This window comes from Pteropus medius, unplaced genomic scaffold (assembly GCF_902729225.1).
Source record: "Pteropus medius unplaced genomic scaffold, Ma_sr-lr_union100, whole genome shotgun sequence".
Taxonomy (NCBI): Eukaryota; Metazoa; Chordata; class Mammalia; order Chiroptera; family Pteropodidae; genus Pteropus; species Pteropus medius.
In genome coordinates this window covers 21,561,560-21,589,254 of record NW_024350319.1, presented here as the reverse complement: position 1 = coordinate 21,589,254, position 27,695 = coordinate 21,561,560, and the positions used below count along the sequence as shown (strand labels likewise).

At 34.1% G+C, this 27,695-nt stretch overlaps 1 protein-coding gene across 10 annotated transcripts in view; it reads right to left on the bottom strand.

Moving 5' to 3' along the window:
* BTBD8 (BTB domain containing 8) overlaps positions 1 to 27,695 on the bottom strand; it is a 91,435-nt gene that overhangs the window by 18,857 nt on the left and 44,883 nt on the right. For 9 of the 10 annotated variants that reach the window (XM_039838821.1, XM_039838823.1, XM_039838828.1 and 6 more), the window contains 7 exons: positions 27,210 to 27,299; positions 17,915 to 17,995; positions 16,636 to 16,732; positions 12,730 to 12,818; positions 12,221 to 12,323; positions 1,133 to 1,315; positions 264 to 410 (listed from right to left, as the gene is read on the bottom strand). In XM_039838821.1, the coding sequence (XP_039694755.1) occupies positions 264 to 410; positions 1,133 to 1,315; positions 12,221 to 12,323; positions 12,730 to 12,818; positions 16,636 to 16,732; positions 17,915 to 17,995; positions 27,210 to 27,299 (790 nt within the window). The remainder of the gene's footprint in view (positions 1 to 263; positions 411 to 1,132; positions 1,316 to 12,220; positions 12,324 to 12,729; positions 12,819 to 16,635; positions 16,733 to 17,914; positions 17,996 to 27,209; positions 27,300 to 27,695) is intronic. The other variant, XM_039838822.1, reaches the window with a different exon arrangement.

Sequence of the window (27,695 nt, the reverse complement as noted above, 5' to 3'; positions counted from 1 at the left end):
ATACTGTTAAGTATCAAACTATGTCTAGAATTAGCAAGCAAAACTGCCAAATTCTAAACATTTATAGTAAGTCCATTTGGAAGTAAATGAAATTTAAAAATTTCTGTATTATAAAACAATTCCAAATGTACACAAAAGTAGAGACTATAACTTCCAAGTATCCATTACCTAGTTTCAATGAACCAAGCAACATTTAAAATGTGCATATGTTTAAAAATCTTAAAACAGTTCAAATGTTATACCATTTTAATGAATTTTATTACATTTAATACCATTTCTTTTGTACTGTCAGAGTTCAGTAACATATCCAGAGCCATAAGAAGAGAGCAACTATTCTCTGTGGTAATGTTTTCTTCAATTGCTTTTAAAATTTTGTCCAACAGATCAGCTGTGCTGCTCATTGCTTGTGACTACAAAACACAGAAATTGATATTTAATAGGAATACATGTAAATTGTGTAAGAAAATGTGATAGTCTGACATAATAGCAGACCATCGTAACTAGCTGTACAAAGTCAACAGGAAATCTTATCTCCTCTGTTAATAATTATTATTAGAATTGCATAATGATAACTATTCCTAATTATTATTAGAATTGCATAATGATAACTAATTCTAATTATTATTAGAATTGCATAATGATAACTATTCCTTTCCTTTGTTAAAAATATCTGCACACACACACACACACAGAGTTCTTAAGAGCCAAAGTAGTCCTAAAAACAAAGCCTAGAAATAAGTAATGCAAGTTCTTTATTCAATTACTAAATTTAGACAATGTAGGTCCCCAGTAATATAATTCCGCATGTGCCATAACTGTATTACTGACAAAATATATTTATGACTTCGGTTTCTAAAATATGTCTTATGTTGATAGAGGGCTAGAGTTGGCCAGAGTTACACTGTGCCTTGCCAGGGTACTCAAACCTGTCCCCTACTGCCTTCTTTATCTTGTGAGCCAACAATCCTTTCCATCACTGCTCTAAATCCTATGCAAACATGCCATCTGCTATGGAATTTATTTAAGCCACACTAATTTAATCAAAGGCAACCTGCATGGAAAAACTCTTATATAATTATAATCAGAACACAAAGATGGAACTAAATATAGGATATAATTTTAGACATAGTACCTGTAAGAAAAGAGCAAAATTTTCACTTTGAATGATCTTGGAGAAGTTTTCTATAATAAATGCAATACATTCTTCTTGGAGCCGAGATGCCATAGTCAGTGCTGCTTCTGTCCACTTCACTCTGGGTAAACTGATGATTAGCCTGTCGCTTTCCATCAGAAGAAAAGCAGCATTCTTATCATTCTTATAATTTAAAAAATATTGAAAAAAAGTTAGATTATTGCTCATAAAATAATTTTCTAAGCAAATCAAATATTTTCATTTGCATGTGATGTTGCCTGCAAAAAACACAAAATTTCAGTAGCCAATATCTTTGTCATTAGTTTTACATGTAATATTTATTTATTCATTCAGAATTATCCAAAAGGGCAAACTCTGAGTTGGGAAAAAGTCACCTTTAAAAGATAGCTAAAACAAATCTGAGAGTAAAGTTATAATATAACTATAAAGAAAAACTAGACTTTCATGAGGTTTTCACTACTGAATAAATTTTTGTCCTTATTAATATCATTCATAAGTATATGGCTACACTGACGTAGCCTTAATTCTTTTAAAATACATGTTCTTTTTACAAATTTAGAAAGATTAAAAATTATTTATAATCTCCAGTGATTTTTTTTCCTTCATAATCAGGTAAGGCTCCTTTTTTTATATTTTATTCATTTAATGATGATTCCTTTTTATACCATAGAAAAAAAAGTTCGCAAAAAACTGATCTCTGTAAAAAACAGAATGACAATACACAAATACCATGAGCTCCAAGGAAAAGAACAAAATAGCACTTATAAATTACTATATCTTATTCATGTTTGATTTCTAGTTCTTAAAATAATGCTTTGTAAATAACTATTTATTAAATAGTTGTCTGATAAGATTGTAGTAGATTGAGAACCATGGCCACAAATTCTTTGTAGCTCTATCCACCAAGAGGTAGAATCTATTTCCTCATCCACTGTATCTAGACTGGCCTTTTCACTTGCTCACACAATTAGTGATGTTGTGCAAGGTTCCAGAGTCTAGGCCTCAAAAACTCAAAAAGCTTTGCAGCTTCGGTCTTCACTCTCTTGGAATTCTGGGAACATAAGGCCATACAGAAGCCTGGTAAGAAGGACCACATGGAGTGGGATGCCTAGCCTCCAACTTAGCTTTCGATGGAAAGCAGCCACGGGACTAAGCTCTGGCAAGATCAGCAGAAGAATCACCTACAGAATTGTGAGAAATAATTAATTGTAGTTTTAAACCACTTAGTTTTGGGGTGGTTTGTTACACAGCAATAGATATGATAAATTTGGAAATGACAGCCTGATCCTTAACATAGGCTGCATGATGTTAACTTTCCACACCCTCTGTTATCTTTCAGATCTCAATCAAAACATTATTTCTTCTCTGATTCCTGTACTTTTATCAGATTCCCTTTATATATGCCAGAACAAGAGAACTTGTTCCTTTTCTTTAGATCATTTAATTCATTTGTAATTATTCAATCATGAATGTGACTATCTGATTAATATCCGTTTCTCTCTCACTAGGTTGTATGTTTGTTGAATGTGAAACCATGTCTGTTTGGTTCACCATTGTATCCCCAGGGTCTAGTATAGAAATGGATCATAGTAGACACTTAAAAATTTGTTGATTTCTTAGCATTATCAGAGACATAGAGTCTATAAGTGAATTCCTAAGCTAAATTAAGTTTAATTCTTGAACACCAAGACTTTAAAATTTTCACCAATTTACCAAGAATTATTTAAAAATATATACTCCCCCTGCTTTATTTATTAAAGAGGAAATCATACTTTATTATAATTTGTCTTTTTAAATTTTTTTTAGTACAATCAACCTTTCCTCCTCTGATGACTTATTGAGTAGCTGCAGTTACTAAGAGTTTTAGGCAATAAGCCCAATTTGCTCTACTATAGGAATTTTTCTGGTAGTAGAGCCAAATGTAAGGTATTCAAATAAACTTGGCAGGTATCTACAAAGTGTTTACTATATACATATGTTATGTAATCTGACAGTAATAGATTTTTCAAAATACAGATATGGAGTACAGTTGTCATAATTTAGCTTACAATCCACTGAAAACTAAAATATGGACATAAATGATAACATAGGTGACATGTGATCTTATTTCATACTGAAATGAATATACAGTAATATTAAATGTCAGAGTAGCCTGAGGTTCACAGAAGAAAATATAACACACTTCTAGAACAAACACATAAAATTTTAATTCAATAATTAACAAATGATTCAAGCTCCAAAAATATATAAAGGGCATTACTAAGAAAATTCTCCCTCCTCTTCCTGTCCCAAGCCTCCCATTTTCCCTTGTCCCAATCAATATTATTTATTTTCTGTATCTTTCCAGAGTTATTTTATGGATTTAGTTATTTTATGGATTTACAAATAAAAACATATGTGTAATCTTCCCCTTATTTTACTCAACTGGAGGCATTATTATGCATAGTACTCTGTATCTTGCCTTTTATACTTAGCATAAATCTGGAATATTTTTCTTACCACGACATAAAGAACCTTGTCTTAACAGCTATGTAACAGAACATAATACAAACATATCGTAAGTCATTCAGCCAGTCTTCTTACAGACATTTATGTTGTTTCTAAATTTTTGCTATTGTGGTAATGTAATAACCTTGTAGATGACACTATTTCACATATTTGTGAATATATCTATAGGATAAATTCCTAGAAATAGAATTGCTGGATCAGCACTACTTGTTTCAGATGGGGTTCTGCCTAATAACTGAACCTGAAAAATAGGCCTCTTTGCAGATAGTTTATTTTGAGAAGTGATCCTAATAGGATCTGAGGCACTAGGAGAGAGAAACAGAGAAAGCAGAAAAGCCAGTGGAGTATGTTTTCTAGCTCCTTGCTACTCAAAGTGTGATCCACAGCATCATCATCGCCTAAAGCTTGTTAGAAATGCTGAATCTCAGGCTCTACTCTTGACTTACTGAATCTGAATCTACAATTAACCCATATCCTGAAGTGTTTTATACATACATTTAAGTTTGAGAAGCACTGATAGAGCATTCACTATTGTAGGCAACTAGGGCGCAATCTTGCTAGGGACCCTCTGAAGAGCCACAGAGGATCTACTTTGATGATTCACCCAAGGGACAGAACAGGGAAACATTTAACCAGTGGCTCCCATATACCATTGGTCAAGACTTGTCCCCTGGGCTGTTAATTCTCTTTTACTTCCAGGTTTGCATAGTTGTCAGAATTGCAGAGCTGTAGGTACACTGTGTGGAGTAGTAGTGCAGTCTTCAGATAGAAAGTGAGATATAAGCGTAATGTGGCAGAGGGAAAGTACTGTCAGATTATATCTGTGTGCAGCTGGATGCAGCAGCAATGACTGGAGTACATGCATGGGCCAAGAAGATATCAGGTGAAGCACCTCGAGTACCCCAAACACTGGCAACATAAATTCAATGGAGCACTGTTTCAAAACTGTAGATTCCTCTCCTAGCAACCCAAAGAAATATTTTTAGTGGTCCACGACCAGCATTACAAAACAAAAAAGGAGAGAGAGAGAAAAGAGAAAAAACCAGAGAATATCAGTCCCTCATATGTAATAACAGTAAGTATTCTTTTGTAAAACTTGTTTCAGTTCTATATGTATAAGCGTGCTGGACTACAATGTAAAAAGAACATCTTACTTTGGGTCACAGTCGAAAAAGTTTGAAAAACACAGCAAAAGTTGTGCTAATTTATACCCTTCCCAGGAATGGATAAAAGTGCTTATTTTCCTACATCCTTATTAATAGATTAAAAAGTTCCTTATTTTCTTCCTATTTTTCATTCTTTAAATATATTGGGGAGAAGCATGGTGGAGTGAGAGATGTCCCCAGAACTCTCCCCTTGAAACAATAAGCTAAATATCTAAATCTCAACAAAAAACACCCAACCTGCAATAAGCACGTATGAGTGAGGGATCTGTGAATAAGAGCTACCACAAATCAGAATTGTGGGAGTCAGGGAGAAACAAAGAAGCTGCCTCTCACAGCTGGAGCTCCCTGCAGGAGGAGGGGGAGAGGAGAAGGTGCGGCAGGTTTCCTGAACAACCCTGCCTGAGAGAGCGGTGAGCTCCATACAGCGTCAGTGCCCAAGGATCAGGGCAGAAAGCAGAGAAGTGGGGACAGCAGAGAAGCAACAGCTGATTATTACTGGCCCCGGATGCAAAACATGAGGCTGAGCTGCAGCCCCCGCAGCCACTGTGTCCCAACCCAGAGGGTCCCTCCCCTCATATCCTCCAAGACAAAACACTGTGGAGCCCCAGGGGTATTTGAGCAAATGCTACCAAATTGTCATTAACACTGACAGGGACTGAGACTGAAGGTAGCAATTGTGATTGAATATTTATAAGGAAAAAAAAAAGGGAATATTAAGACAATATAAGCAGGGATCCAAGAGGCTTAGATGTCGTCTACTGGAAACCAAAAGAAAAATGCCTTCTTAGCAACAGGCTAAAGACAGACCTTTATATAATAAATCCTTCTGGGGGAAAAAAAAAAGGAAAGCAGAATACACTTCCACCAATGCCCAGGTGGAAAAATAGTCCATTAAACACCATGAACAACCAAGATGACAAGGTAGCTCAGAAAGAAAGAGAAAAATCTCCAGAAAATAAGCTTAAAGATATAAAAATATGTGACTTAAATGACAGAGAATTCAGGACGGTACTTCTGAAAAACTCAATGAGATCCAAAACAACTTATATCAACAATTCCAGGAATTGAGAAAAGCAACTAGATCAGCAGAATGAGTTTTTCAGCAAGGACACTGAAACCCTTAAAAAGAACCAAATAGAACTTCTGGAGATGACGAACACATTGAAAAAGATGAAGACAGAAAGAGCAAGCTTGGGAAATAGAGTCGACAAAATGGAGGAAAGGATCAGTGATATCAAAGACAGAAACCTAGAAATAAATCAGAAAAAAGAAGAGAGAAACTGAAGAATGAAAAATAATGAAAGAGAAATACAAGAACTAGCTGATACCATCAGGAGAGGAAACATAAGAACAATGGGCATTCTTGAAGGGGAGGAAAAGGAGCAGGGACTAGAAATCATTTTCAGACAAACAGTGGAAGAGAATTTCCCAAATCTAAGGAATGAACTGGAGCTTGGAATTCAAGAAGTCAACAGAACACTCAATGATCTCAACTCAAAAAGGCCTTCTCCGAGATACATTATAATAAAATTATCAAAAATCAATGACAAAGAAAGAATACTCAGGGCAGCCAGGGAGAAGATGGCAACCTATAAAGGAAAACCCATTAGATTATCGTCGGGCTTCTCAGCACAAATCTTACAAGCAAGAAAGGAGCAGAATCAAATATTCAAACTATTAAATGAAAGGAATTACTATCCAAGAATAATGTATCCAGCAAGGCTCTCCTTTAGATATGAAGGAGAAATTAAGACTTTTCTAGATATACAAAAATTGAGGGAATTCTCCACTATGAGGCCTGTACTACAGGAAATACTGAAAGGGGTCAGCTCACGTAAAACAAAATGACAAAAAAATACACAACTATGAGTAAGGTGACTAGCAGATAGAAGAAGAGTAGTGTAACCCTCATTAAGAACAGGGCATTATAAGCTTTAACAATAAGAAGAGATTTGCTATTGCAAGACAGTAATGAATGTTCAACATTCATACAGACAAACTGAGACAACAATAAAAGAAAAGAAGAGGATTCAAAGATCCAAATTCGCAAAGGGGAATGGAGATAAGGCACATACAGAAGAAAATGAACTACTATATATATGTAACTATCCTTTACATATTCGTAATGGTAACCACATGCCAAAGATTCAGAACTGAAGTATATAACAAAAAACAAGAAGGACCAGAGGGAAAATCCACAAAACCCAATGAAAAAAAAAACCAACAAACAAATAAACAAACCCGGAAACACAAGGAAAAGGAAGCAATGGAAACACTGAGCTACCAGAAAGCAAAAGATATAATGGCTACAGGAAAACCTCATATTTCGATAATTACCCAAAATGTAAATGGACTGAACTCACCAATAAAAAGGCACAGAGTTGCGGATTGTACCAAAAAAAAACAAAACCCAACCATATGCTGCCTCCTGGAGACACATCTCAGTTCCAAAGACAAATATAGACTCAAAGTGAAAGGGTAGAAAATGATATTTCAAGCAAATGGCATTCAAAGAAAAGCGGGAGTAACGGTACTAATATCGGATGAAATAGACTTCAAAATAAAAAAGGTAAAGAAAGATACTGAGGGATATTTCATAATGATAAAGGGAATCTTGCATCAAGAAGATATAACACTTATTAATCTATGCTCTCAATCAGGGAGCCCTGAAATATGTAAAGCAATTACTAACAGAACTAAAGGAAGAAACAGACCAAAACACTATCGTAGCAGGGGACCTAAATACCCCACTGTCAGATATGGACCTTTGATCCATTTGGAATATTTCCTGGGATAAAAGAATATGTGGTGTAGATCCAATTCAATTTTTTTCTAGCTAGCTTCCTGGTTGTCCCAACATCATACATTGAATAAACACAATGACTCCTACTATTTCTTAATCCTTACATTGTTTTAACTTTCTTAAATTAAAAAACACTTAAAAGTTTGCCTTTTTAAAGAGCTTAAACAAAGAATTTTGAAACAGAAAATTTTAATCATGTTTTGAAATAATTCAAGTATTTATGTCATGAAGTTCTAAATTTTCTAACACTTTTCTCTCTTCTGCTCACTCCCCACCCTGCTCTTTCTCCCAAAAGCAATGGTTTGTACTTGGTAGGAGGAAGCAGCCATATTTCACTGAACTGCTGCATAGTGACCAAGAAAGAGAAAAACTTCAAAATCCCTCACATTAAAAAATTTTTTAAATCTCCAAATATAGTCCAGAGCACTTTCTTGTCTTCTGTAGTATAAGACAGTTTTGGGCATATCACTGATAAAGTGACTGCCATGGTACATCTGGTTGAACTAAATCAGAACTAAATAAGACTTTTGACTGCTTGCTCTTTATTTATTTTTTTGAATGACATATTTCCAATTTTAATTTGAAAACATAAAATTCTATTTTTTATCAAAGGCTAAATGTTATTTATATAACAAATTATGAAAAATAAGTTAATGTTTCTTAAAACTTGAATATCTCCCAAAAAAATCAAAGGCACAATCTCAAATTTTCATTATAATCACCACGATGCCAAAAGGCTATTGATCAAACTGGGTGTTTGGCTTTTCAAATGTTCATCTTTTTATCTGTTTTGAAAGGTAAAAAGCAAGCATTCACAAAGCTTACGAAGATCTGATCGAAATAAAATAAAAATAAAATATTGTAGAGGAGGAAAAACATAGTACGAAGGGCTTATTCTTCAATTAAGCTCACATACCACTTTTAAAAAAAATAAATCAAACTTCTTAATAAGACAGTTAAGATTCTTCCCAATCTGGCCTTAGCGTCTCCCAGTCTTATCTTTTCTCATTCCAGTTATAACAGAATATTAGAACTGCCCAGTCTCCAGGACCCTGGACACATTTAAAAAATATGTCAGGAATGCCCTAACGTACTTTTATTTTGAAATTGTCCTTTATCTTCAGGTTCATCTCAAATTACTTCTCTCATCCTTCTAATCAGAATCAACTGTTTTAACCTCTGTGATCCCATGTATATACTTATTATACTTATTCATTGTGATCCCATGTATATACAAACTATACTTATTCATTCATTCATTTACTTATTTGACAATATATACTGAATGCCTAATATGTGCTAGGCACTGCTCTAAGGTTGAGGCTACGAAGGTAAATAAGACTGATGTGGAACTGAATGTTAGTACTCATTGTCAAACTTTTATTTTACTTAGCCTATTCTTCTACCAATTCGTGAGTCCCTTGAAGTCAAGGCTTACACTTCTTTTTTAAAAAATCTTTGTCCACATTGAGCACATATCATATTATCTTTAGGATGGCAGCAACTGGTTTTAAGACCTGGCTTTGTCGTTTACTGACATTGTGAACTTGAACAAAACACTTAGCTCTCTCTCTTTTCTCATATGTGAAATGGAGATAACAGTACCTGTCTTATACCAAATTTCAAAAAATAAAAAGTATTTTTTTGAACTATAAAAGAAAGCCACCAAATACTCTTCCACCTCTTCCTTCTCTTCTGCATAGTAGTAGTAGTAGTCATTGTTGTAGTAGTGGTAAATGATGTTTCTACAACCCTGATGAACTGAATCATAGCTGGGCCATTTGTTTGCCTTGATGAACAGGGAATACTATTCAATGACCAAAGAAACTAACGCAAAATAGTAAGCAACAAAACTACAAAATCCTTGGAACTGGGCACTGAGTGGATGACCCAGGTGGCTCCCAAAGCCGGCATGGTTGTCCCAACCTGCTCAGCCTCACATCTCAGGGAATGCTGACACCTCCTCCACAGACATCTTGCTTCTCTCCTTTCTGCTGGAGGGCAAGGCCAAAAAAGAAACCCTGAGCATCCCAGAGGCTAGGTATTACTGAAGGAAGCACAGGCACTCAGTTCCTACCCAGCTCTGCCATTTCGTGGCTCTGAGACATGGCTCAGTCCCCTGACTTCATCTCCTTGTGAGACACTAACCATCTCGGATTGATTTCCTACTTGTACAAAAATCAACAACACAAAACTACAAAGTCCTTCATTAGCATAAGCAAATTTAGATATATATTTTGCAATTTTATCTCACCAGCTGATGGCCAACATTTATACTCCCAGTTAGATTTAGATGTATCGTCTATGTGACTGATGTATCATTCAGGGTTTAATCAGAGAAATAGGACCAACTACTACTAGGTGCTTATATACATAAAGGAATTTATTATAGGGATTTGACCTTATGCAATTGTGGGAGATGGTGAAACTGTCTTTGTATATAATGCTGTAGTTTGAAGTTCACAGGGAAGGCAGTCGGGAAGGGAAGATGGACATATAAAGTACAGAAAAGCAAGGACAAGCTGACCCTCAAGAGCACAAGTTGTAACCCATAAGGATGAACTCATTTCAGTTCTCACTTCCTCCAATCTGGATAAAATGGGTGCCCTTCAGGAGATGCTGGCACCCTTCAACATGAAAGTAAACACATCCCTGGCTCATAGGTAGGTGAAGCCAAAAGAGGACACAGGGCAAGGTGGAGCAGTTGTAGGCCTGGCTACTGTTCCACTCCGACAAGCTGAGCCAGTAAATGAACAACATGTATGAGCTAACAGTACCTGCTCCAGTCTTCCTCGTGTTTACAAAAAAAAGTTGCTGCTTCACTTCTATCCTCCAAATTTCACGCCAAATTGTATCTTGTGGCCACACTAACTGGAAACATACAAAGAAGGAAATTCTGGGAAGTATAATTCATCCTAGCCAAGCTGACACATTACAAAGCTACTACAATTTCACCTCTTGTCAACCTGGCACCCATACACATCTCTTTTAACCATACTTAATTCTCAAATGGAGACATAACACAGTCATGCTTCTATCTAACATATCACTATCCCCTTATATAAAAATATCCCCTTTCCTTAAAGAGGATAAAAATTCACTTTTTTTGTCTTTTGGTGATTGTTCTTCAAACTAATTCACATTCCCATTTGCTCTCCTGTAACTGGAAAAAATACTTGGCTTACTTTATATACATTCATAGAAAAAGGAAAAGTGAATATAGGTATATCATAACTATTACAGTGCTCATTTCTATAAATGGTCACTTGGTCATAGCTGATATTTGTAACTACTTTTTTTCCACTATCAGTGCATATTCTCTTTGCCCTCAGCAAGTACCTCTGCTATCTGTAGTTCTTTATCTGGTAGGGCGACCCAAAATTTCATTCCTGAAGAATATGGACCACTATCAGCATCGCCTACATTGGGTTGTTAGCTTTCTACTGATTTTAATCATAGGACACGGGAGTGCTGCATTCCAAATACACTTCTTCCTTATTACCCACATTACATAGTACCAACCCTATTTCCCCTAGATAGTCAGGCTCAATCTACCAATTCCTTTCCTTTGCCTATTAATTTACAAAGTGGCCAGAAGGAGGCAGTCTCAACTTTAAATTCAATGGAATCATTGTTGTATCCCCAGATGGACGAATTCTTCTCTTTGGAACTAAAACTTCTAGGATCAGCAGACACTAAAGTTGCAGGGGCAGGAAGCAAAAATTTTGCTAGTGGATCACTAGGAATAATTTTATGTGGAGCCACTCTCATTTCCTAGTTTCTGGACCCATGAATCCTAGTTATGGGAGAAATAGCAACATACATCAAAAACTATTTAGAGCATATACAACCTCCTGGAGGGTATTACCCCAACCCCAGAAGGCACTGTCACCTAACCCGTGCTACAAGTGAGACTTAATGCCATTCCTCCATTCTATAAAGCCAGCTACTTCAAGATAATAGGAAACATGGTAAGACCAGTGAAATTGTGAGTATGGGCCCATTGCTATATTTCATTTGCTGTGAAGTGAGTTCTTTAGTAAGAAGTGACGTTGTGTGGAATACCAGGATGGTGGAGAAGGCATTCTATAACTTCATGGTTTTAGCAGAAAAACTAGGAGAAAGGCAGGCAAATTTATATACAGAGCAAATGTCTAGCCCACTAAGAACACAGCACTGCCTTCTCCATGATGCAGTGGTCCAATGTAATTGACTTGCCACCAAATATACGGCTGGTTGTTTTGAGGAATGTTGCCATAGAAAAGTTTCAGTGTTATATCCAAATCCACCTTAGTGAGTGGAAGTCCATGTCGTTGAGCATATGGATAATCTACATCCCTGGCACCATGCACCTTTTGTTCATGAGCCAATATATACCTCCTAGTGGTTCTACTTCTTTTATTGAACCCTGACTAAATGAATTTGGTACAGAGGAGCAGAACCTTGAGGCTAGGTTCTCAGAATTGGTTCTCTCATCTTGCTTTTATAATATAATTCTACATTTATATTTAAAACATTGAAAGCACCTATATACAACTGAATAAATTTTTTGAAGGCAAACACAAACAAGGGTATTCAGGTTATACTTACTAAGGACTGAATCAACATATTAAGACAACTTTTTTGAATCTCAGGAGGTACATTTGCAAAACTTCTCTCAGACCAAAACCTTGCAAAATGCTTTACGATCCATCTGTTAAAAATCAAAGAATCCCAAGTTAGAGAACTGAAACTTTTTCATTATAATATTTGCATTTGCAATTTGTACATATGTTTTGACTAACCCTTACAGTTAATTTAGTGAGCTCTATGATGGACTTAATTATGCTTCCTTTTCGGTAAATATATATTTGAAATCCACTTTGAGTTAATGTGCATGGATTTTAACATAAGTAACAATGGTTGAGGTAAAATAAAATTGGTCTCAAGCATCTTAAATAACGTCCAAATCAATGCTGCTTCTCAATTGCTGCAACCAGTTAAGCTCCACACATTGTGTCCAAGAAAACATATCAAGTCGAGAATTTCCCAGAAAATTAAGAGAATGGAAGAACAAATTCCCTAAGTTAACAGCATCAGCACTACTTTAGATCACTTACTTCATGCAGTCAGCAAAAAGACTTTCCACTCCAACTGAATGAGCAATAATCAGACATTCCAGTATTGATGCCAACCTTCTGGGAATGGGCTAAAATTGATAGAAAATACTACATTTATTCCTTTTCAACTTACAAAAGCTAGAAGTATTTAGTTCATGAAGATGATCTGATTTATGTACCAAAACTGCAGAATAAATATGTGTAATTTAAGTCTGTTATTCTTTTAAAATCAAGTATCACTAACAACCTTTAATTTTATAGAATAGCATTGGAGTTATTTTAGCTGCCAAAATGTATACAATTTCTATTCTAATTTCATTTAGCTTAAAATTTTTTTTAAAGTAAAAGTGGTACAATAATTACTGGCACATCATGTTGCAATACAATACAATCTGCTTCTTAAAGTATAAATATAACTTTAAGTACATGTGCAATGGGAGGTCCTACACTGACCTCAGATAAAAAGATTTTAGTTACATAATAATTATATAACATATATTTAAAAGCACATATATAAAACAACAAATAAATAAAATGTATATACAAGCAGCAAAAGCCCACTGCTCTTGGTGGTAAGCCTCTGTGCTAAATGTTGTTTTGCATACTAACAATTTAGTTATTCCTTTTAGATAACTGGAGGTTCTCTAAGTTGTTCTAAAATCAGAAATGACTATCTCCGTATAGATTATACAGTGATAATTCTATAAAATTAAATAATTTGGTTTTCTGACCCGCTTCAGATAAGCGTATCAAACTAGTATGCGTGAAGAGACTATTGGCATAGACATACTTGACAACCTAAAAGCTGCCAGAAGTCTGAAAAAGTATAAAGTAAACACAAGAGTTAAAAAGTCCAGCAGTTGGTATTTAGGAATGACCAGCCCTCTATAACAAAGTCCACTAATTGATATATAACAACGATAATTTCCACAAAAATTGTTAACATACAAAATAATTTGCTGCTTAAAGTAGAGACCGGCAAATTGTAGCTTGTTGGTCAAATCTAGCCCATTACTGTTTTTGTAAATAAAATTTTACTGGAACATTACTATGTTGTTCCATTTACATACTGTCTATGGCTACTTTTGCTCTATAACATCAGTGTTAAGTAGTTGTGATAGAGCCCATACAGCCCACAAAATCTAGAATATTTACTATGTGGCCTTTTACTGAAAAAGTTTACTGACCCCCTAACTTAAAGGGTTAAGTTCAGCTCTCTAAAATTTTTACTTATATGGAAATGCTGATTCCCAAGTGTTTTTGTAATAGGATGACTGACAGTTATTTTCAAAATCTGCCTGTAGAATTTGAGGGAAACATATATTTAAATCATTACCTAAAAAATATTTTTAAATCAGTGGCAAAAAAAGATATGTAAAGTCCACTATAATCCTATAAATAAAGTCTAAAAATCATGTAAAAGGCAAGATTATGAAGTTAATGAAATAACTGAAGCTAGCTTGCCAGGAGTTCCATGGCCAGTTAACCACCATATCATACTCAAATTTGTGTTACTATAGAGTGTGTTACTAAAGGTTTATTATATCTAAGTCACTGCCGAGAAACTGCATAACCAAGATCTAGAAGTTAAAATTAAATATTTAAAAATATGTTTACACGAATATATATTATCAAAATATGTAAAGCAAATAATTTAAAGATCAGGTCAAATAAAACAGAAATTTAAAGATCAGGTCAATAAAAACAAATATGTTACCACAGCAATACAGACTACATTAAAACAAATAAAATAAAGTGGAAAAGTTTTCAATAAAATATCATATTAATAATTTTTTCAAATTCCATTTTCTGTTGTTTTAATGGCAACAAATGTCCCTTTAATGTTTTAAAACTAAGTGGATTATTAAAAGTAAAATAAAATAAGCTGCATATAACCCATGTATTGTCATGAGCATACTAAAAAATAGAAGCAATGGTCCAAAGACTATCCATAAGAGATTAATTTTTAAATGTTAGATAACATAGCTTCTTTTTCCCAACTAGTGCTGTCAACTATGCTGTGTCAAATTCCCCCTTTTCCATTCTTTAATGCTATTACAGGCAAATTACTTTTGGTACTGAAATTCAGTATAGTAGTTTAAACATCTAGCTCATATCTGACTTAAATCTTTCCCTGCCGCATCACTGACTACATTTATAGTTGGGAGATATGGAATAGGGACTACAGCATGGTCTGGTCTCCTGCTCCTCTATTTTCTGGGTCTCGATCCTATGGAAGAGGGCTATGAATGGCTATGGTCACCTTATATAACTAACCAACGTGGCAGTAGAGAGATGTCCTTGACTTTGCTCTAATTCGTATATTAGCAGCCTTTGTTGATGTGGTGGCTTTTAGGGGCAGACTGGATTTCACCCTAGCCTCTCAGTGGGTAAAAATTCTTCTAGTGGTTCATGATGCACAATGACTCCCTAGGTGGGACACAGTGTCATTTGGCTCTGTATTAGTCTCCTCTAATCTTCATGGGACCACTAAGGTCTTCCTCCTTCCCTGAGTACCATGTGTAACAGGTATGGAGTGAACTCCCCATACTTTTTTTCTATTTATGACAAAAACTACTGTCCCTAAACACCAGGCTAGTACTGGCTTCTCCAGTAAGCCTCCTTCTCCCTTTAGAAATCCCTACATTCAAGTATACTCTCACTGGTTTCTGAAGCATAGTCTAGGCTCTCCTAAGAAATCTCTTACCACTTTCTTTTTTTTTCGTTAATGGAAGCTCCAGAGTGGGCTGGTTTTATAGATATGGTAGCTGTCCCTCTGGAGGATGAGAATATATTATTATGTCACTGCAGATACCCTCTATTTTTAATCTTTATTTGGAATATGCTAGGCTTTCCCTCCTAACTTCCACTTGGTTGAGGAAATGGGAGAAGCAGATGAAAGAAAAGGAATATCTTTCACCAGAATTCTTCACTTTCTACAAAGCTGAGGACACCACAGACTACACTCTTTCTTCTAGTTCCCTTACATGCAGAGGCTGGAATAAATGGTTGATTAAAAGTAACTGAGAAGTTTAATTGTTTCTCAGTAAACCCTGAGGAGGTGGTAGTGCTGCTGCTGCACATGGTTCTGTTTTAGTACATGGAATGCCTCCTTAGCTATAACTTATAGAGAGGTAGGAAAAGTCCTATCCAATACAAAAATCTAAATTTAAATGTTATTAAAATTACCTAAGTACAATTCATAAAATGCATATTATTGCCTTGAGGGGAATATTGATGTGAACAATTCTTAGATTTGTTTTTTGTTGATTATAAAAGTAATATGTGATCATTGTAGAAAATTTAGAAAATGCAGAAAAGCCTGAATGAGAAAATAAAAAGTAACCTAGTCACAGAGTAAATGAAAACAATGAAGAATCTAAAAACAATGTGCAAAATGGCATCTGTACAAATGCACAGTATGGGATCTTTCTTGAGACAATAAATTTATGTTTACATAAACTAAAATTTAAAAGCCAGTATTTATTCTCCACCTGAGCAGGTAGAAGAGAATTATATTCCAATATTTTCAGGGAAAAGTACTGATGAAGTACAGTGATAAACGCACTTTGATAAATGAAGAAGGTAACTTTGGTTCCTGATTTCCTTTCTCTTAGTTCCAAACCCTGAGCCCCGGTTATACACTCTACCTTTGAATTAAAGGATACTCCTATATCCTTTCAAAACCCCTACCTCAATTTTATTTTACTTAAAATGATCTTAATTAATGTCTGTTTTTTGCAAACATACAATAGGAGTTATTTCTCAACTAAAGTTCCCATTAGTTAAATTGACTTAATATTTTTAAAATTTAAAGCACTATTCACTATCAGGGTTAAAAATCTAGTAGGTAATAATAGGTGACTTTAAGCACTGGATAAAAGATTTCTGAGAGTCAATAATTACCTTCTGAAAGAAATTACAATAATCTCTTCTTAAAATATAGATTGCTACTTCTTTTAATCCTTCTAGTCCATACATATCGGCCATATTGAGTATCTGACTAAAATAAAAACAGATATAATGTTAATTCTCCAATTTAAAAACCAAGGCATAATACACAATGGTTTCCTTACAATGTATAGTATGTTTAGAAAAAAAAATCTGAATTATTTTAATTCTAACTTTCTGCCCTACATGATAGCTACTCTTTGTGGATTATAAAAAGGATACAGGCCAAAAGTTGAAAGCATTGTCACATGATCTGAATAGAGGAGAATAAAAAGAAGTAATTTTGGAGATGTTTCAATCAGATTCTCCTCAGATTCTCAGACACATATATCAAAGTCCAGAAACTGCTCTGAAAGCTGTTAAAGTTACAGAACTTTTGTGATAAATTTGTGTAATAAAAATTTGAGGGTGGGGGTTGGGAAACTGACACTTATCATAATGAAAATGCTTACAAATGACCCTAAGGTTGGAGACAGCATCCAATGACTCAGGTTTCCACTGCTTCTTTCATTTGTCAAGTATTTCTGAACATCCATACATACTCTAGGGACTTCGGAAACCAACAAGCCTTGAGTGCACGATAAAACGCATATAGGTTTCCAGGGGGGAAGCTTTAGTACTTAATCCTTGTGACTCAAGATGCTTTCTCTCCAAAATCATATTTATTAAGTTTGCAATTAAAGAAACCAATGAATATTTAAAATTAGAAGAGGAGCTTTCATTTGTCTCATGTTAGAATAGCAATAAAAGGAGAAGACATCTAGAAAATTAGAAGAGCAAGGTAGATTTCATTCTCCAGTAGGATTTTAGCAGCTTAAATGGCATTTCACTATAGAGCACTTAATCACATCCTCGGTGGTCTTTAAGATGTCCATGTTCTTAAATTAATTTTAATGTTTTTCTTTTTAAAAGAGATATCATAAAGTTAAAAAATAAAGTGGTAAAATAATTGTTCAAAATCTGATAAAGGTTCAATCAATTTTATTTTATAAAAACCTGCCATTTAATTTCCACAACAATATAAGGTTTTTCTAACATAAGTCTAATAAAGACATTTCTTAATCTTATGACTTTAAGTTGCTTTTTTTCTAAATACAGTAACTTATTATTTTTAGATATTCTCAAACACGCACAAGATATGTTTCAAAGTGACACTTTGAAACATAGCTCAATAAAACAGAAGCCAAAAAATATTAACACTTTTATATTTAAAATTATTAAAAGTAATACATACCCAACATTAGCTTTGTCTGGAAACTCCAAAGTTCCTCCATATATAAAATGCATCATAACATTCATTTCTACATGATTTATACTGAGAAATAAAAGAAAAATAAACTCAAATTCAGAAATAATTATAATTTAACTGTTATCAATGATATTATTTTCCCATAAACTTTTAGCCAAGATAAAAGTTTAATCTCACTTTTATCTGAAAAATACATTCTTCCAATAACATCCATGCCGGTATACCATTAATTTAATATGAAGTATAACTGCAGCTATGGGTTTTTATATAAGTTACAAAATGTTATTATTGTATTATCAAATCACTGATTACTTGTTAAGCATCTTCCATTATAGGCTTTAGGAGTTAGAAAGTATCTTAGAGGTCACAATTCAACCTCTGGCTCATTAAGAAATCCTCTCCTCAGCATGTTTGACAAATGCCCTCCAGTCTTGCTTAAAGCCTCAGATGGGCAACTCTACTCACTAGAAAGATTCTTGTTATACTGTACAGATTTTTAATTAGTAATTCCTATCCAGTGGCTCTAGCTTGATCACTTTTCTCATTATACAGGTAAAAAATAAATGTATGACTTAAGAAGTTGTCTAGAGTAATAATCTTTATGTCCCGATGACTGTGGGATCTCAAACTCTGCATTCATAACCTACTTCCCACCTCAAAATTCTAACAGCATCTAGATTATCATCTACATGCTTAAATCAGAGCCTAAGGTTCATCTAGATCTTCTTCCTCATTATATCCCATCTTTTACATCTTCAAAACTTACTTGAATTCAGCCTCTCCCTTCTTACTACCCTGGTTTGGCCTCTCATTTTCTTTCAGTACTGACAGTATCCTCTCATGCCAGTTTCCTGCCTGAAATAATCTCCTTGCCTTCTGTTTCCCACATTGCTATTAGAGTGACTTCACTAAAATGTAAATCTGATACAGTCTTCCACTTTGAAAACCCTTCAACAATTCTCCACAGTCCTTAGAAAAAAAGCCCAAATTCCTTAGCTTGGTGTACAATGTTTTTTTCTCATCTGACCTCTGGTTCTCCTTCTTAGCAGCTCTTTCAAAATAAGTGAACTACTCATTTCCTATACCTGAACTACTTCCAATGCCTTATACATCCATGCCTTAGCACATACTGGCTTAAAATACTCTCCCTCTCCATCGCATCTTTCAGACATAAGAGACCCATGACTCTTTATCTTTGGTTGTTTCCTTAATGCCCTTAAGGCCAAAAGAAACAAAAAATCACTGTATGTTAAACAGTCATAACTAACACCTATTTAGCACTTATTATGAGCCAGTCCCTGAGTTAATAAGCATTTTGAATGCCATCAGCTCATTTAATTATCATAACAACTCAACAGTAGATACTATTAGTCTCATTTTATAGATGAAAAAACTAAAATTAAGTAACTTGCCCAAAGTCAAATGGCTAGTGATGCACTGGAATTTAAATCCAGGCAGACTAACTCCAAAGCTTGGGTTCTTAAGGAGTATACTATTACATATACTTCCATTATCAAACTGACTTGTAATATCTTTGTTGGCATACTTCTTTCTCCTTCTAGATTGAGTTCTGTGAGGGCAAGGTTTGTATCTCATCCTTGCATCTCTAATAGCAGCAGAATGTCAGCATTGATTCAATATTCTCAGGATGAGAAGATTTTCCTTTCCACACATAATAGTGGAGCTATGCAGTGAAATCAGGTAGGGACAATGCTGATTAGATCCGAAAAGTTTGTTAAGGATAGCATCTAAATACATGCTAAGGGAACAAAAGGAGGAAGGCAAGAAGAAAAGAAATGGAGTCCCACAACGTAGGCCTCAAAAAGGTATTTGCTTTGATTCTATGGCCTTAAATAATATACTCTCAATAAATGTTTGATAAATGTTTAAATGAATGGTTTATTAGGGCACTTACAGCATCTTCCAAAACCTTCAGAGGAAAACTCAGTTAAAAATATATAAATAACTTTATAATTAATTTTATAAATATTAATTGGCCCCTACTATGACCAAATACTGGTTTCTGCTGATTCAAAACTCCAAGTCTTTATTTTAATACTTAGAAAAAAAGTCAGTCTCTAAATATTCTCATTTATATGCTATGGATATGACAAGAATAATTATGCCACATTATTTGTAGTTGGTTAATCCAAAATACTAGCATAATTACTAGAATGCATACTATTCCATACACTTCCCCTCAAATATCAAGAGCCATTCTTATCAATGTTAATGAGAATTGGTCATTTATGTTGAATGAACAGTTTCTTTCAAGACTTGACATATTTAAGCAAAAGATAGCAATGACTAAATAAAACCAAAAAGTTTATTAAAATAAATTGCAAAATCGAGACACTTGAGACTAGTCAGTACATATGATAGCTATAATAAAAACAGCAAAAAATGTCTTCCTGTTGTCTTGACAGACGTTTTACTAAACTGCATTCTCATTATTGTGTTGTAAGTCATTTGTATTTTTACTATGTGTTTATAAAAACAAGATCAACTAACGTAGAAAAACAAAGTAATAGCCTACAGTTTAAATAAAAAGATTTAAAGCACTATTCCCATTTAAACATAATAAGAAAAAAGCTTGTAGGAGATGAAAAAATTACATATATACAGAAAAAAAAAATGTCTGCAAGAACAGAGCTCAAAGATCGGAGAGTGAACATGTACTTAGTCTACTAAAATCTCTGTGCTTTCTGTGTACTTCCAAAAATTTCAGATTCCTATGTGTGTGGGTCAAAGTAACATAGGGAATCATTCATTCATTCATTAGTTCATTCATTCATATTCAATATTTATTGAACAATAGGCTCTATTCTACACTTTGAGGATATAAGAAGCTTACATTCTAGAGGGAGGACATTGACAATTAATATGCAAACAAATGTGTAAAAAAAAAAATTTTAAAAGTGAAAAGTGCCGTGAAGACAACAGAACAAGATAACATAAAAGGGAATAACTGGAGAGCTGGGCTGTAGCTACTTTAGGTGGAGTAGTCTGGGAAAAGACCAGGGGCCAGACTATATATCTTGTGGGTTATGGTAACGATTTGGGTTTAATTTTAATTGTGATGAGAAGGTATTGAAGGATTTTAGTCAAAAGAGAAATATGACCTGATTTATATTTCAAAAGATCATACTGAAGGTTCAGAGCATTCCCAGGAATATTCCAAGGGAGATGAGAAAATCCAATTTTATGTTTCAAAGCCCCAAGCAACACTGGAAGACTTCTATTTATACAGAATGGAAATATGTGAGGTTTTATTACAGAAATATTGGCTGTGGTTCAATTTCCAGTACAGGATGTGGAAAAATTCCCCCTTTCTCTACCAGAACAGGAGAATATCTTCTAACTATACCCTTCGATCCTCCCAACCCTGTGGCATGGATAGAACTAGGATTGAAGGACTCTACTATTCCTACCTCAATTTATTGAAGACTGTCCCACCTGAAAAATATCACATGCTTTGTCTTTTAGGTACCTACTCATTAAAAACATTGTGGTTCTTTTCTATAAAGACAGACAGGATTTCACTGTAATCTGTTGCAGAAAACATCCTGCAGACATGCAACGGTAGCATAGTTCCAAAAGAGGCTGCTGATTAAGCAAAGCAGGCATTGCTGTCCTAGTATTGGTAAAGACCCTCACTTGAACTCATTTCTCTCTAGAAAATAAGAACAATCTAATTTAGGGAAAGAAAAAAAAGACAAATATTGAGCACTACATACTATGTACCAAGTACTATGCCAGGTTCTTGCCTTGTTGTATCTCATTTAATCTTTTCAACAACCTCAGGAAGCTCAGGCAAGGTAAGCAATGTCCCTAAAGCCATGTAACAAGTTAGGTAGGACTGGATGTAGGGCTGCCTGTAAGGACACCAAAGTCAATTATCTTTCTACTATACCACACTACCCATGGAAACATTTACACAGGTTTACAATTAAGTTAATATGAAAACAGAATTTGTTTTGTAGATTACTTTGTTACAATAAAAATTCCTAAAAGATGTGATTAAAATTTTTTTAAATTATAATTGACATTTAACATTTTATTAGTTTCAGGTGTACAGCATAGTAATTAGACATTTATATAACTTACAAAGTGATCCCCTAATTACTCTAGTACCCACCTAGTACCATACACAGTCATTATAATATTATTAGCTATATTCCTTATGCTATATTTCACATTCCCATGACTATTTTGTAACTGCCAATTTGTACTTAATAAATCCCTCTATTTTTTTCATTCACCTCCCCCTGACCCCTCCCATCTGGCAGCCATCAGTTTGTTCTCTTTATCAAGACTATATTTTTGTTTATTTTGTTTTTCAGATTATACATATTAGTGAAAGCATATGGCATTTGTCTTTCTCTGTCTGGCTTATTTCACTTAGCATAATACTCTCTAGGTCCAACCATGTCACAAATAGTAAGATTTCATTCTTTTTATGGCTAATATTCTGTTGCATATATGTACCACCCCTTCTTTATTCAATTGTCTATTGATGGACATTTAGGTTGCTTCCATATCTTGGCTATTATAAATAATGCTGAAATGAACATAGGGATGCATATATCTTTTTGGATTAGTGTTTTGGATTTCTTTGGATAAATACTCAGAAGTAGGACTGCTGGGTCGTATGGTAATTCTATTTTTAATTTTTTGAGGAATTTCCATACTGTTTTCCATAGTGGCTGCACCCATTTGCAATCCCACCAACAGTGCATGAAGGTTCCCTTTTCCTCATATCTTTACCAACACTTGTTTTTGTTGATTTATTGATAACAGCCATTTTGGCAGGTGTGAGGTGATATCTCCTTATGGTTTTAATTTGTATTTCTTTGGTGATTATTGATGTTAAACATCTTTTCATATGTCTGCTGGCCATCTATACGTCCTCTTTGGAGAAATGTCTATTCAGGTCCTCTGCCCATTTTTCAATTGAATCATTTGCTTTTTTTGATGTGAAGGTATATGAGTTCTTTTTGTATTCTGGATATTAAGCCCTTATTAGATGTGTCATTGGTGAATATCTTCTCCCATTATGCAGGTTGTCTTTTCATTTTGTTGATGGTTTCCTTTGCTGTGCAAAAATTTTTTAGTTTGATGTAGTCCCACTTGTTTATTTTTTCTTTTATTTCCCTTGCCCGAGGAGACATATCCAAAAAAATATTGCTAAGAGCAATGTTAAAGAGTTTACTGCCTATATTTTCTTCTAGGGGTTTTATGATTTGGGGTTTTACATTTAAGACTTTAATCCATTTTGAGTTTATTCTTATATATGGTATAAGAAAGTGGTCTAGTTTCATTTTTTTGCAGATAAAATGTAATTTTTTAAAGCAAAATTCCTAAATCCTCTCTAGTCTTTCTGTAGCTTTATATACCATGATACTAATAACGTTTAGATGGCAATATGAGACAGTCGATTTGATATGTGATATATGAGGGGAAAAAACATATTTTGTGATAATAAAGGACATAGATAAAACCCATTATCTGTCAGGATATATTTTAGTGTTAGAAAACCTTGCTTTAACGAGCAAGATAAAAAAAAAATGTACATCATTTCCAATGTGCTACCATTAGAATTGAATAAGTGGATTAGAAGTGTGCCTTCACTGCTGATATAGCAGCTCTGGGTAAGATGAACCAGTAAAGAGCAAAACCTTGCTTATCACAACAGGAGTAAAGAGAAAATACTGTAAGATGAGTTAGATTGGTCTTTGGTGGCACTACTGCAATGTATAGTCTACTTATTTTGAATAACACTCAAAACAAATTTGGTTACTTCTATTTGGCTTTCCCTTGAACAAGCTATTAAAGTTGGTCAGTAGTAGTCAAGCCATATTATAAGAGGAGATATTTATCCATTACCTCCATCGTGATCAAAGATGAAAAATTACAAGTGAGGGAGTAGAAACTAGTAGTTGATGCCATTAATTCTTTCTTGTCTACTGACCTCTTAATAAATAGCATCTTTAAAGGCCTGTGTGTTTTGAATATTTGATTTGATTGCTCATGAGGTTTGATTACGGATTACTTTTACTCCTATAACTAAAATTGGAGGTCATCCTGAATAATATAAAACAGATAAAGGTGGAGCAGCTCTGTTCGAAAAGGTGTCCCTTCCCAAATCTCCTTCCTCTCAGATTCCAACCCTACACCCTGTGTTTCCTAACATACCTCCAAGATCTTCAGGGTCCTAAGAGATAAAGTTTAAAAGTCACTGATGTAAGCAGTGGAGGACTGTTTAACTAGTTCAAGAAAACATGCCAATGGAAAACTTTTTAATTTTTTCAGTGACTGTGGTGGAATGGACTCTGAATTAAGAATCAACAAACATATAATTTATATTCAGCATAGATGTTTATTTACTGCGTGACCCCATGAAGACATTTAACTTACCTAATCTTGTTTTTTATTCATTTGTAATATGTGGATAGACTTGTTCTGTCAAAGACAGACTCTAAAAATTAAAAGGCATAGTAAATGTGGAAGAAATCTAGAAAATACATGGTGTTATTGTAAGGTATTTTACTGCCGAGGACAGAATTTATTTGGAGAGAAGAACAAAGGTGTACAGTAATAGGTATCAGGTAGTAAAAATTGTCATTATATGTATAAGGTACAAGATTTCGTCCAAGAAAAACTTAGACATGTGCTCTCTGTAAACTACTTTCTCCTGCTATAGAATAAGATCTCATACTCATATACTTCTTTTGACCTTTCTCTCACTACACACAATCACATGATTTTTAATGAATGCCCAAAAGCTGCATTGAGTCAAACTAGTGTTTTTTCTCCCTTTAAAATTTTATAGAATTCAGTTCTAATGAGAGTGAATTAACAGTTTTTTTTTTTAATGATATCTAAAATATATAAAAGACAGTCCTTAGACAAGTTTCCAAAATCACACCACACTGATTATCCCTAGGACTGGCACACACACAGAAACTCTGGACTCAGAAACTCTGGACTCTGCTAGCACTATCCCTCTTTTTATGGTCAAGGGATAATTTTAAATTCATCTTCCAGGAAGAGATCTTATCAGTAGGATATATATATCTTTAAGGCTGTTTTTCAACAGTGATGACAAAATGTCACCAATTGATTCGTCTACATGTTCCTTTTACCCACAGGATAATAAACTTTTTAGCTTGGCATATAAAATCTTCCATAATCAGAAACTACCTGGTTGCCAGAGGCAGCGGGTAGAGGGGTGAGCAAAATGGGTGAAGATGGTCAAAAGGTATAAGCTTCCAGTTACAAGATAAATAAATCCTAGGGATATAATGTACAGCATGGTGATTATAGCTAATAATACTGTTTGTATAATTGAAAGTTGTCAGAGTAGATCTTAAAAGTTCTCATCACAAGAAAAATAATGTATAACTACATGTGGTAATGGATGTTAACTACACTTATAGTCATAATAATTTTCATAATATATATAGTGTATATTATGTATATCAAATTATGTTGTACACCTAAAAACTTAACACAATGCTACATGTCAATTATGTTTCAAAAAAAATAATTTTTAAAATAAATAATTAAGGAGCTCATATGGAAAGACAACAGAGTTACTTAGATACAAACGTTACTTTTTTTTTGACATCGCCAAAGACATTCATGTTACATTTTAATCCTATTTTAGTGAGAGACTGGAAAAAAAACAAAAGAAAAACAAACCATACATGTATAAGTATTTTATGCATGTAGGAGACAAATTGGTTAGAGAGGAAGTCTATTTTAGTAGCAATATCAACTAAAAACTTGGTGATTATATATGCAATTTTATATCTTCCATTATTTTTCTTTATTACTATTTCATTAGTCTAGTATTTTTTCTTTTAAAAATACACTGTAATAAAGGCATTCATGTGATTTCCATGGATGCATAATTTAAATCACTAACAGTGGCAGCTGCTGAAACTATACCCCTAAAATAGGTTGCAAAATACATTGTGATATGCGTACTGAAACCTTGGTAGTATAATTAAATTGTAACCTTCTAAAGGCCCTGGTATGAAAGAAAAGAGGTTCGGTCCTTTTGCATATGTGTTCCATTTATATTAAATGAATAAAATATGAAAAAATAAAATAAAAACACATTATATATTCTTACAAATAATGTTTCAAAATTCTGTGTTTTATAGAGTGAGAAATTACAAAATGAGAGGCATTTGGCAATCTGTTTTAGTTAGTAAGGGAACTAGGTCACTGTAACCTAGAAAGCTCAAGATTATTGGCCTGTGTGACAAATAAATGGTCAGCAAGAATTTATCAATACTTTCCATGCATCCACTGTTATGGAATTGCCACTATCACCATTTCATAACTAAGCTTCTGATCAAGATTGACCAGTCAAGGAAACATCTATGGTGAGAATGATGCAGAACTGAGAGGCTCTCTTAGAGCTCCCAGGCAATTTTCCTACCGAGAAAGCCCTTCCCCATACTGTACACTATAAATTCTCAGAGCAATCAGTTGTGACCAAAAATGTTCCATTTCACCAATTAATGAAGTAGTTCATCTCTTAATAACTGAATCAGTAGTTTATATAAACTGTCAGCAGTTGGGCAGATTCACCATTGCACTATCATAGGTCTTTGAAATCCACACCTATCCAAATTATTCTTTAAAAAAAGAAAAAGAAAAAGAAAAGAAACTACCTGTTACAAATTGAATATTTGTATTCCCCCACCCACCCAAATTCATATATTGAGTCCTCAACCAGTATGGCTATATAAGGAAGTAATTAAAGTTAAATGAGGGTAACAAGGTAATAAGGTAATAAGAGTGTGGCCTTGCCCTAATAGGATAGAATTAATGTCTTTATAAGAAAAACACCACAGCACTCTCTCTCTCCCTCCACCTTCCTTTCACCTACCCCCAAGCACTGAGGAAAGCCCAATTGAGCACACAGCAAGAAGCAACTGTTTGCAACCCAAGGATCCAAGGTAAAAGCTCTAACTAAACACCAACCTTGTTGGCACTTTGATTTTACAGAACTGTGAGAAAATAAATTTCTGTTGTTTAAGCTATCTAGTCTGTGGTATTTGGTTATAGCAGTCGGAAAATACTACACACTATCTCAATTACTAAATGTTCCCTACTACCTCTTATTTTCAGAAAATGCACTTTGTTGAATTCTATCACATGAGAAATATTTCATTGAACTTACAGGGAAATCAGATTCATAAAAAGTGTTTTGTATTATTTCCAATCACTTGCAATCAAGCCGCCTTGTAAAAATTATGCTTACCTTTGAAGAGTAATGCATTCTTGAGAGCTTTCAGCCCAACAGCCACTCAGCATCGCAGCAAAATAACTAGATCTGGCACTTAAAATGGCTCTAAAGGGAAGAGGGGGATAAAACACAGGTAAACATTTATGCAGTATGCAAAATGTAATTCTTTATGAAACTCTTCAATTTCACCTTTTAAAACATGATAAGCTAGTCATCTTATTTGTAATCACTGACAGATTATAATAAAAATTATAAGCCTAAGTATTTTGATTGCTTGATTATAACATTAATTCCAATGTTCTCTTACCTTTTTAATTTTTTCTCTTGAAAGCTCTTTAATTTTAATAATAATTGAAACTATTTCCATTAAGTAAGAGAGTAATAAATCATTTACAAATGAAGAAATAAAGACCAGAGATGTTACTTTCTTGAGGAAATTTCAATAACAGACTAAAACTCTAAAGGTCCTGAGTCTGAGTTCAGAATTCAAACTAATTGTGC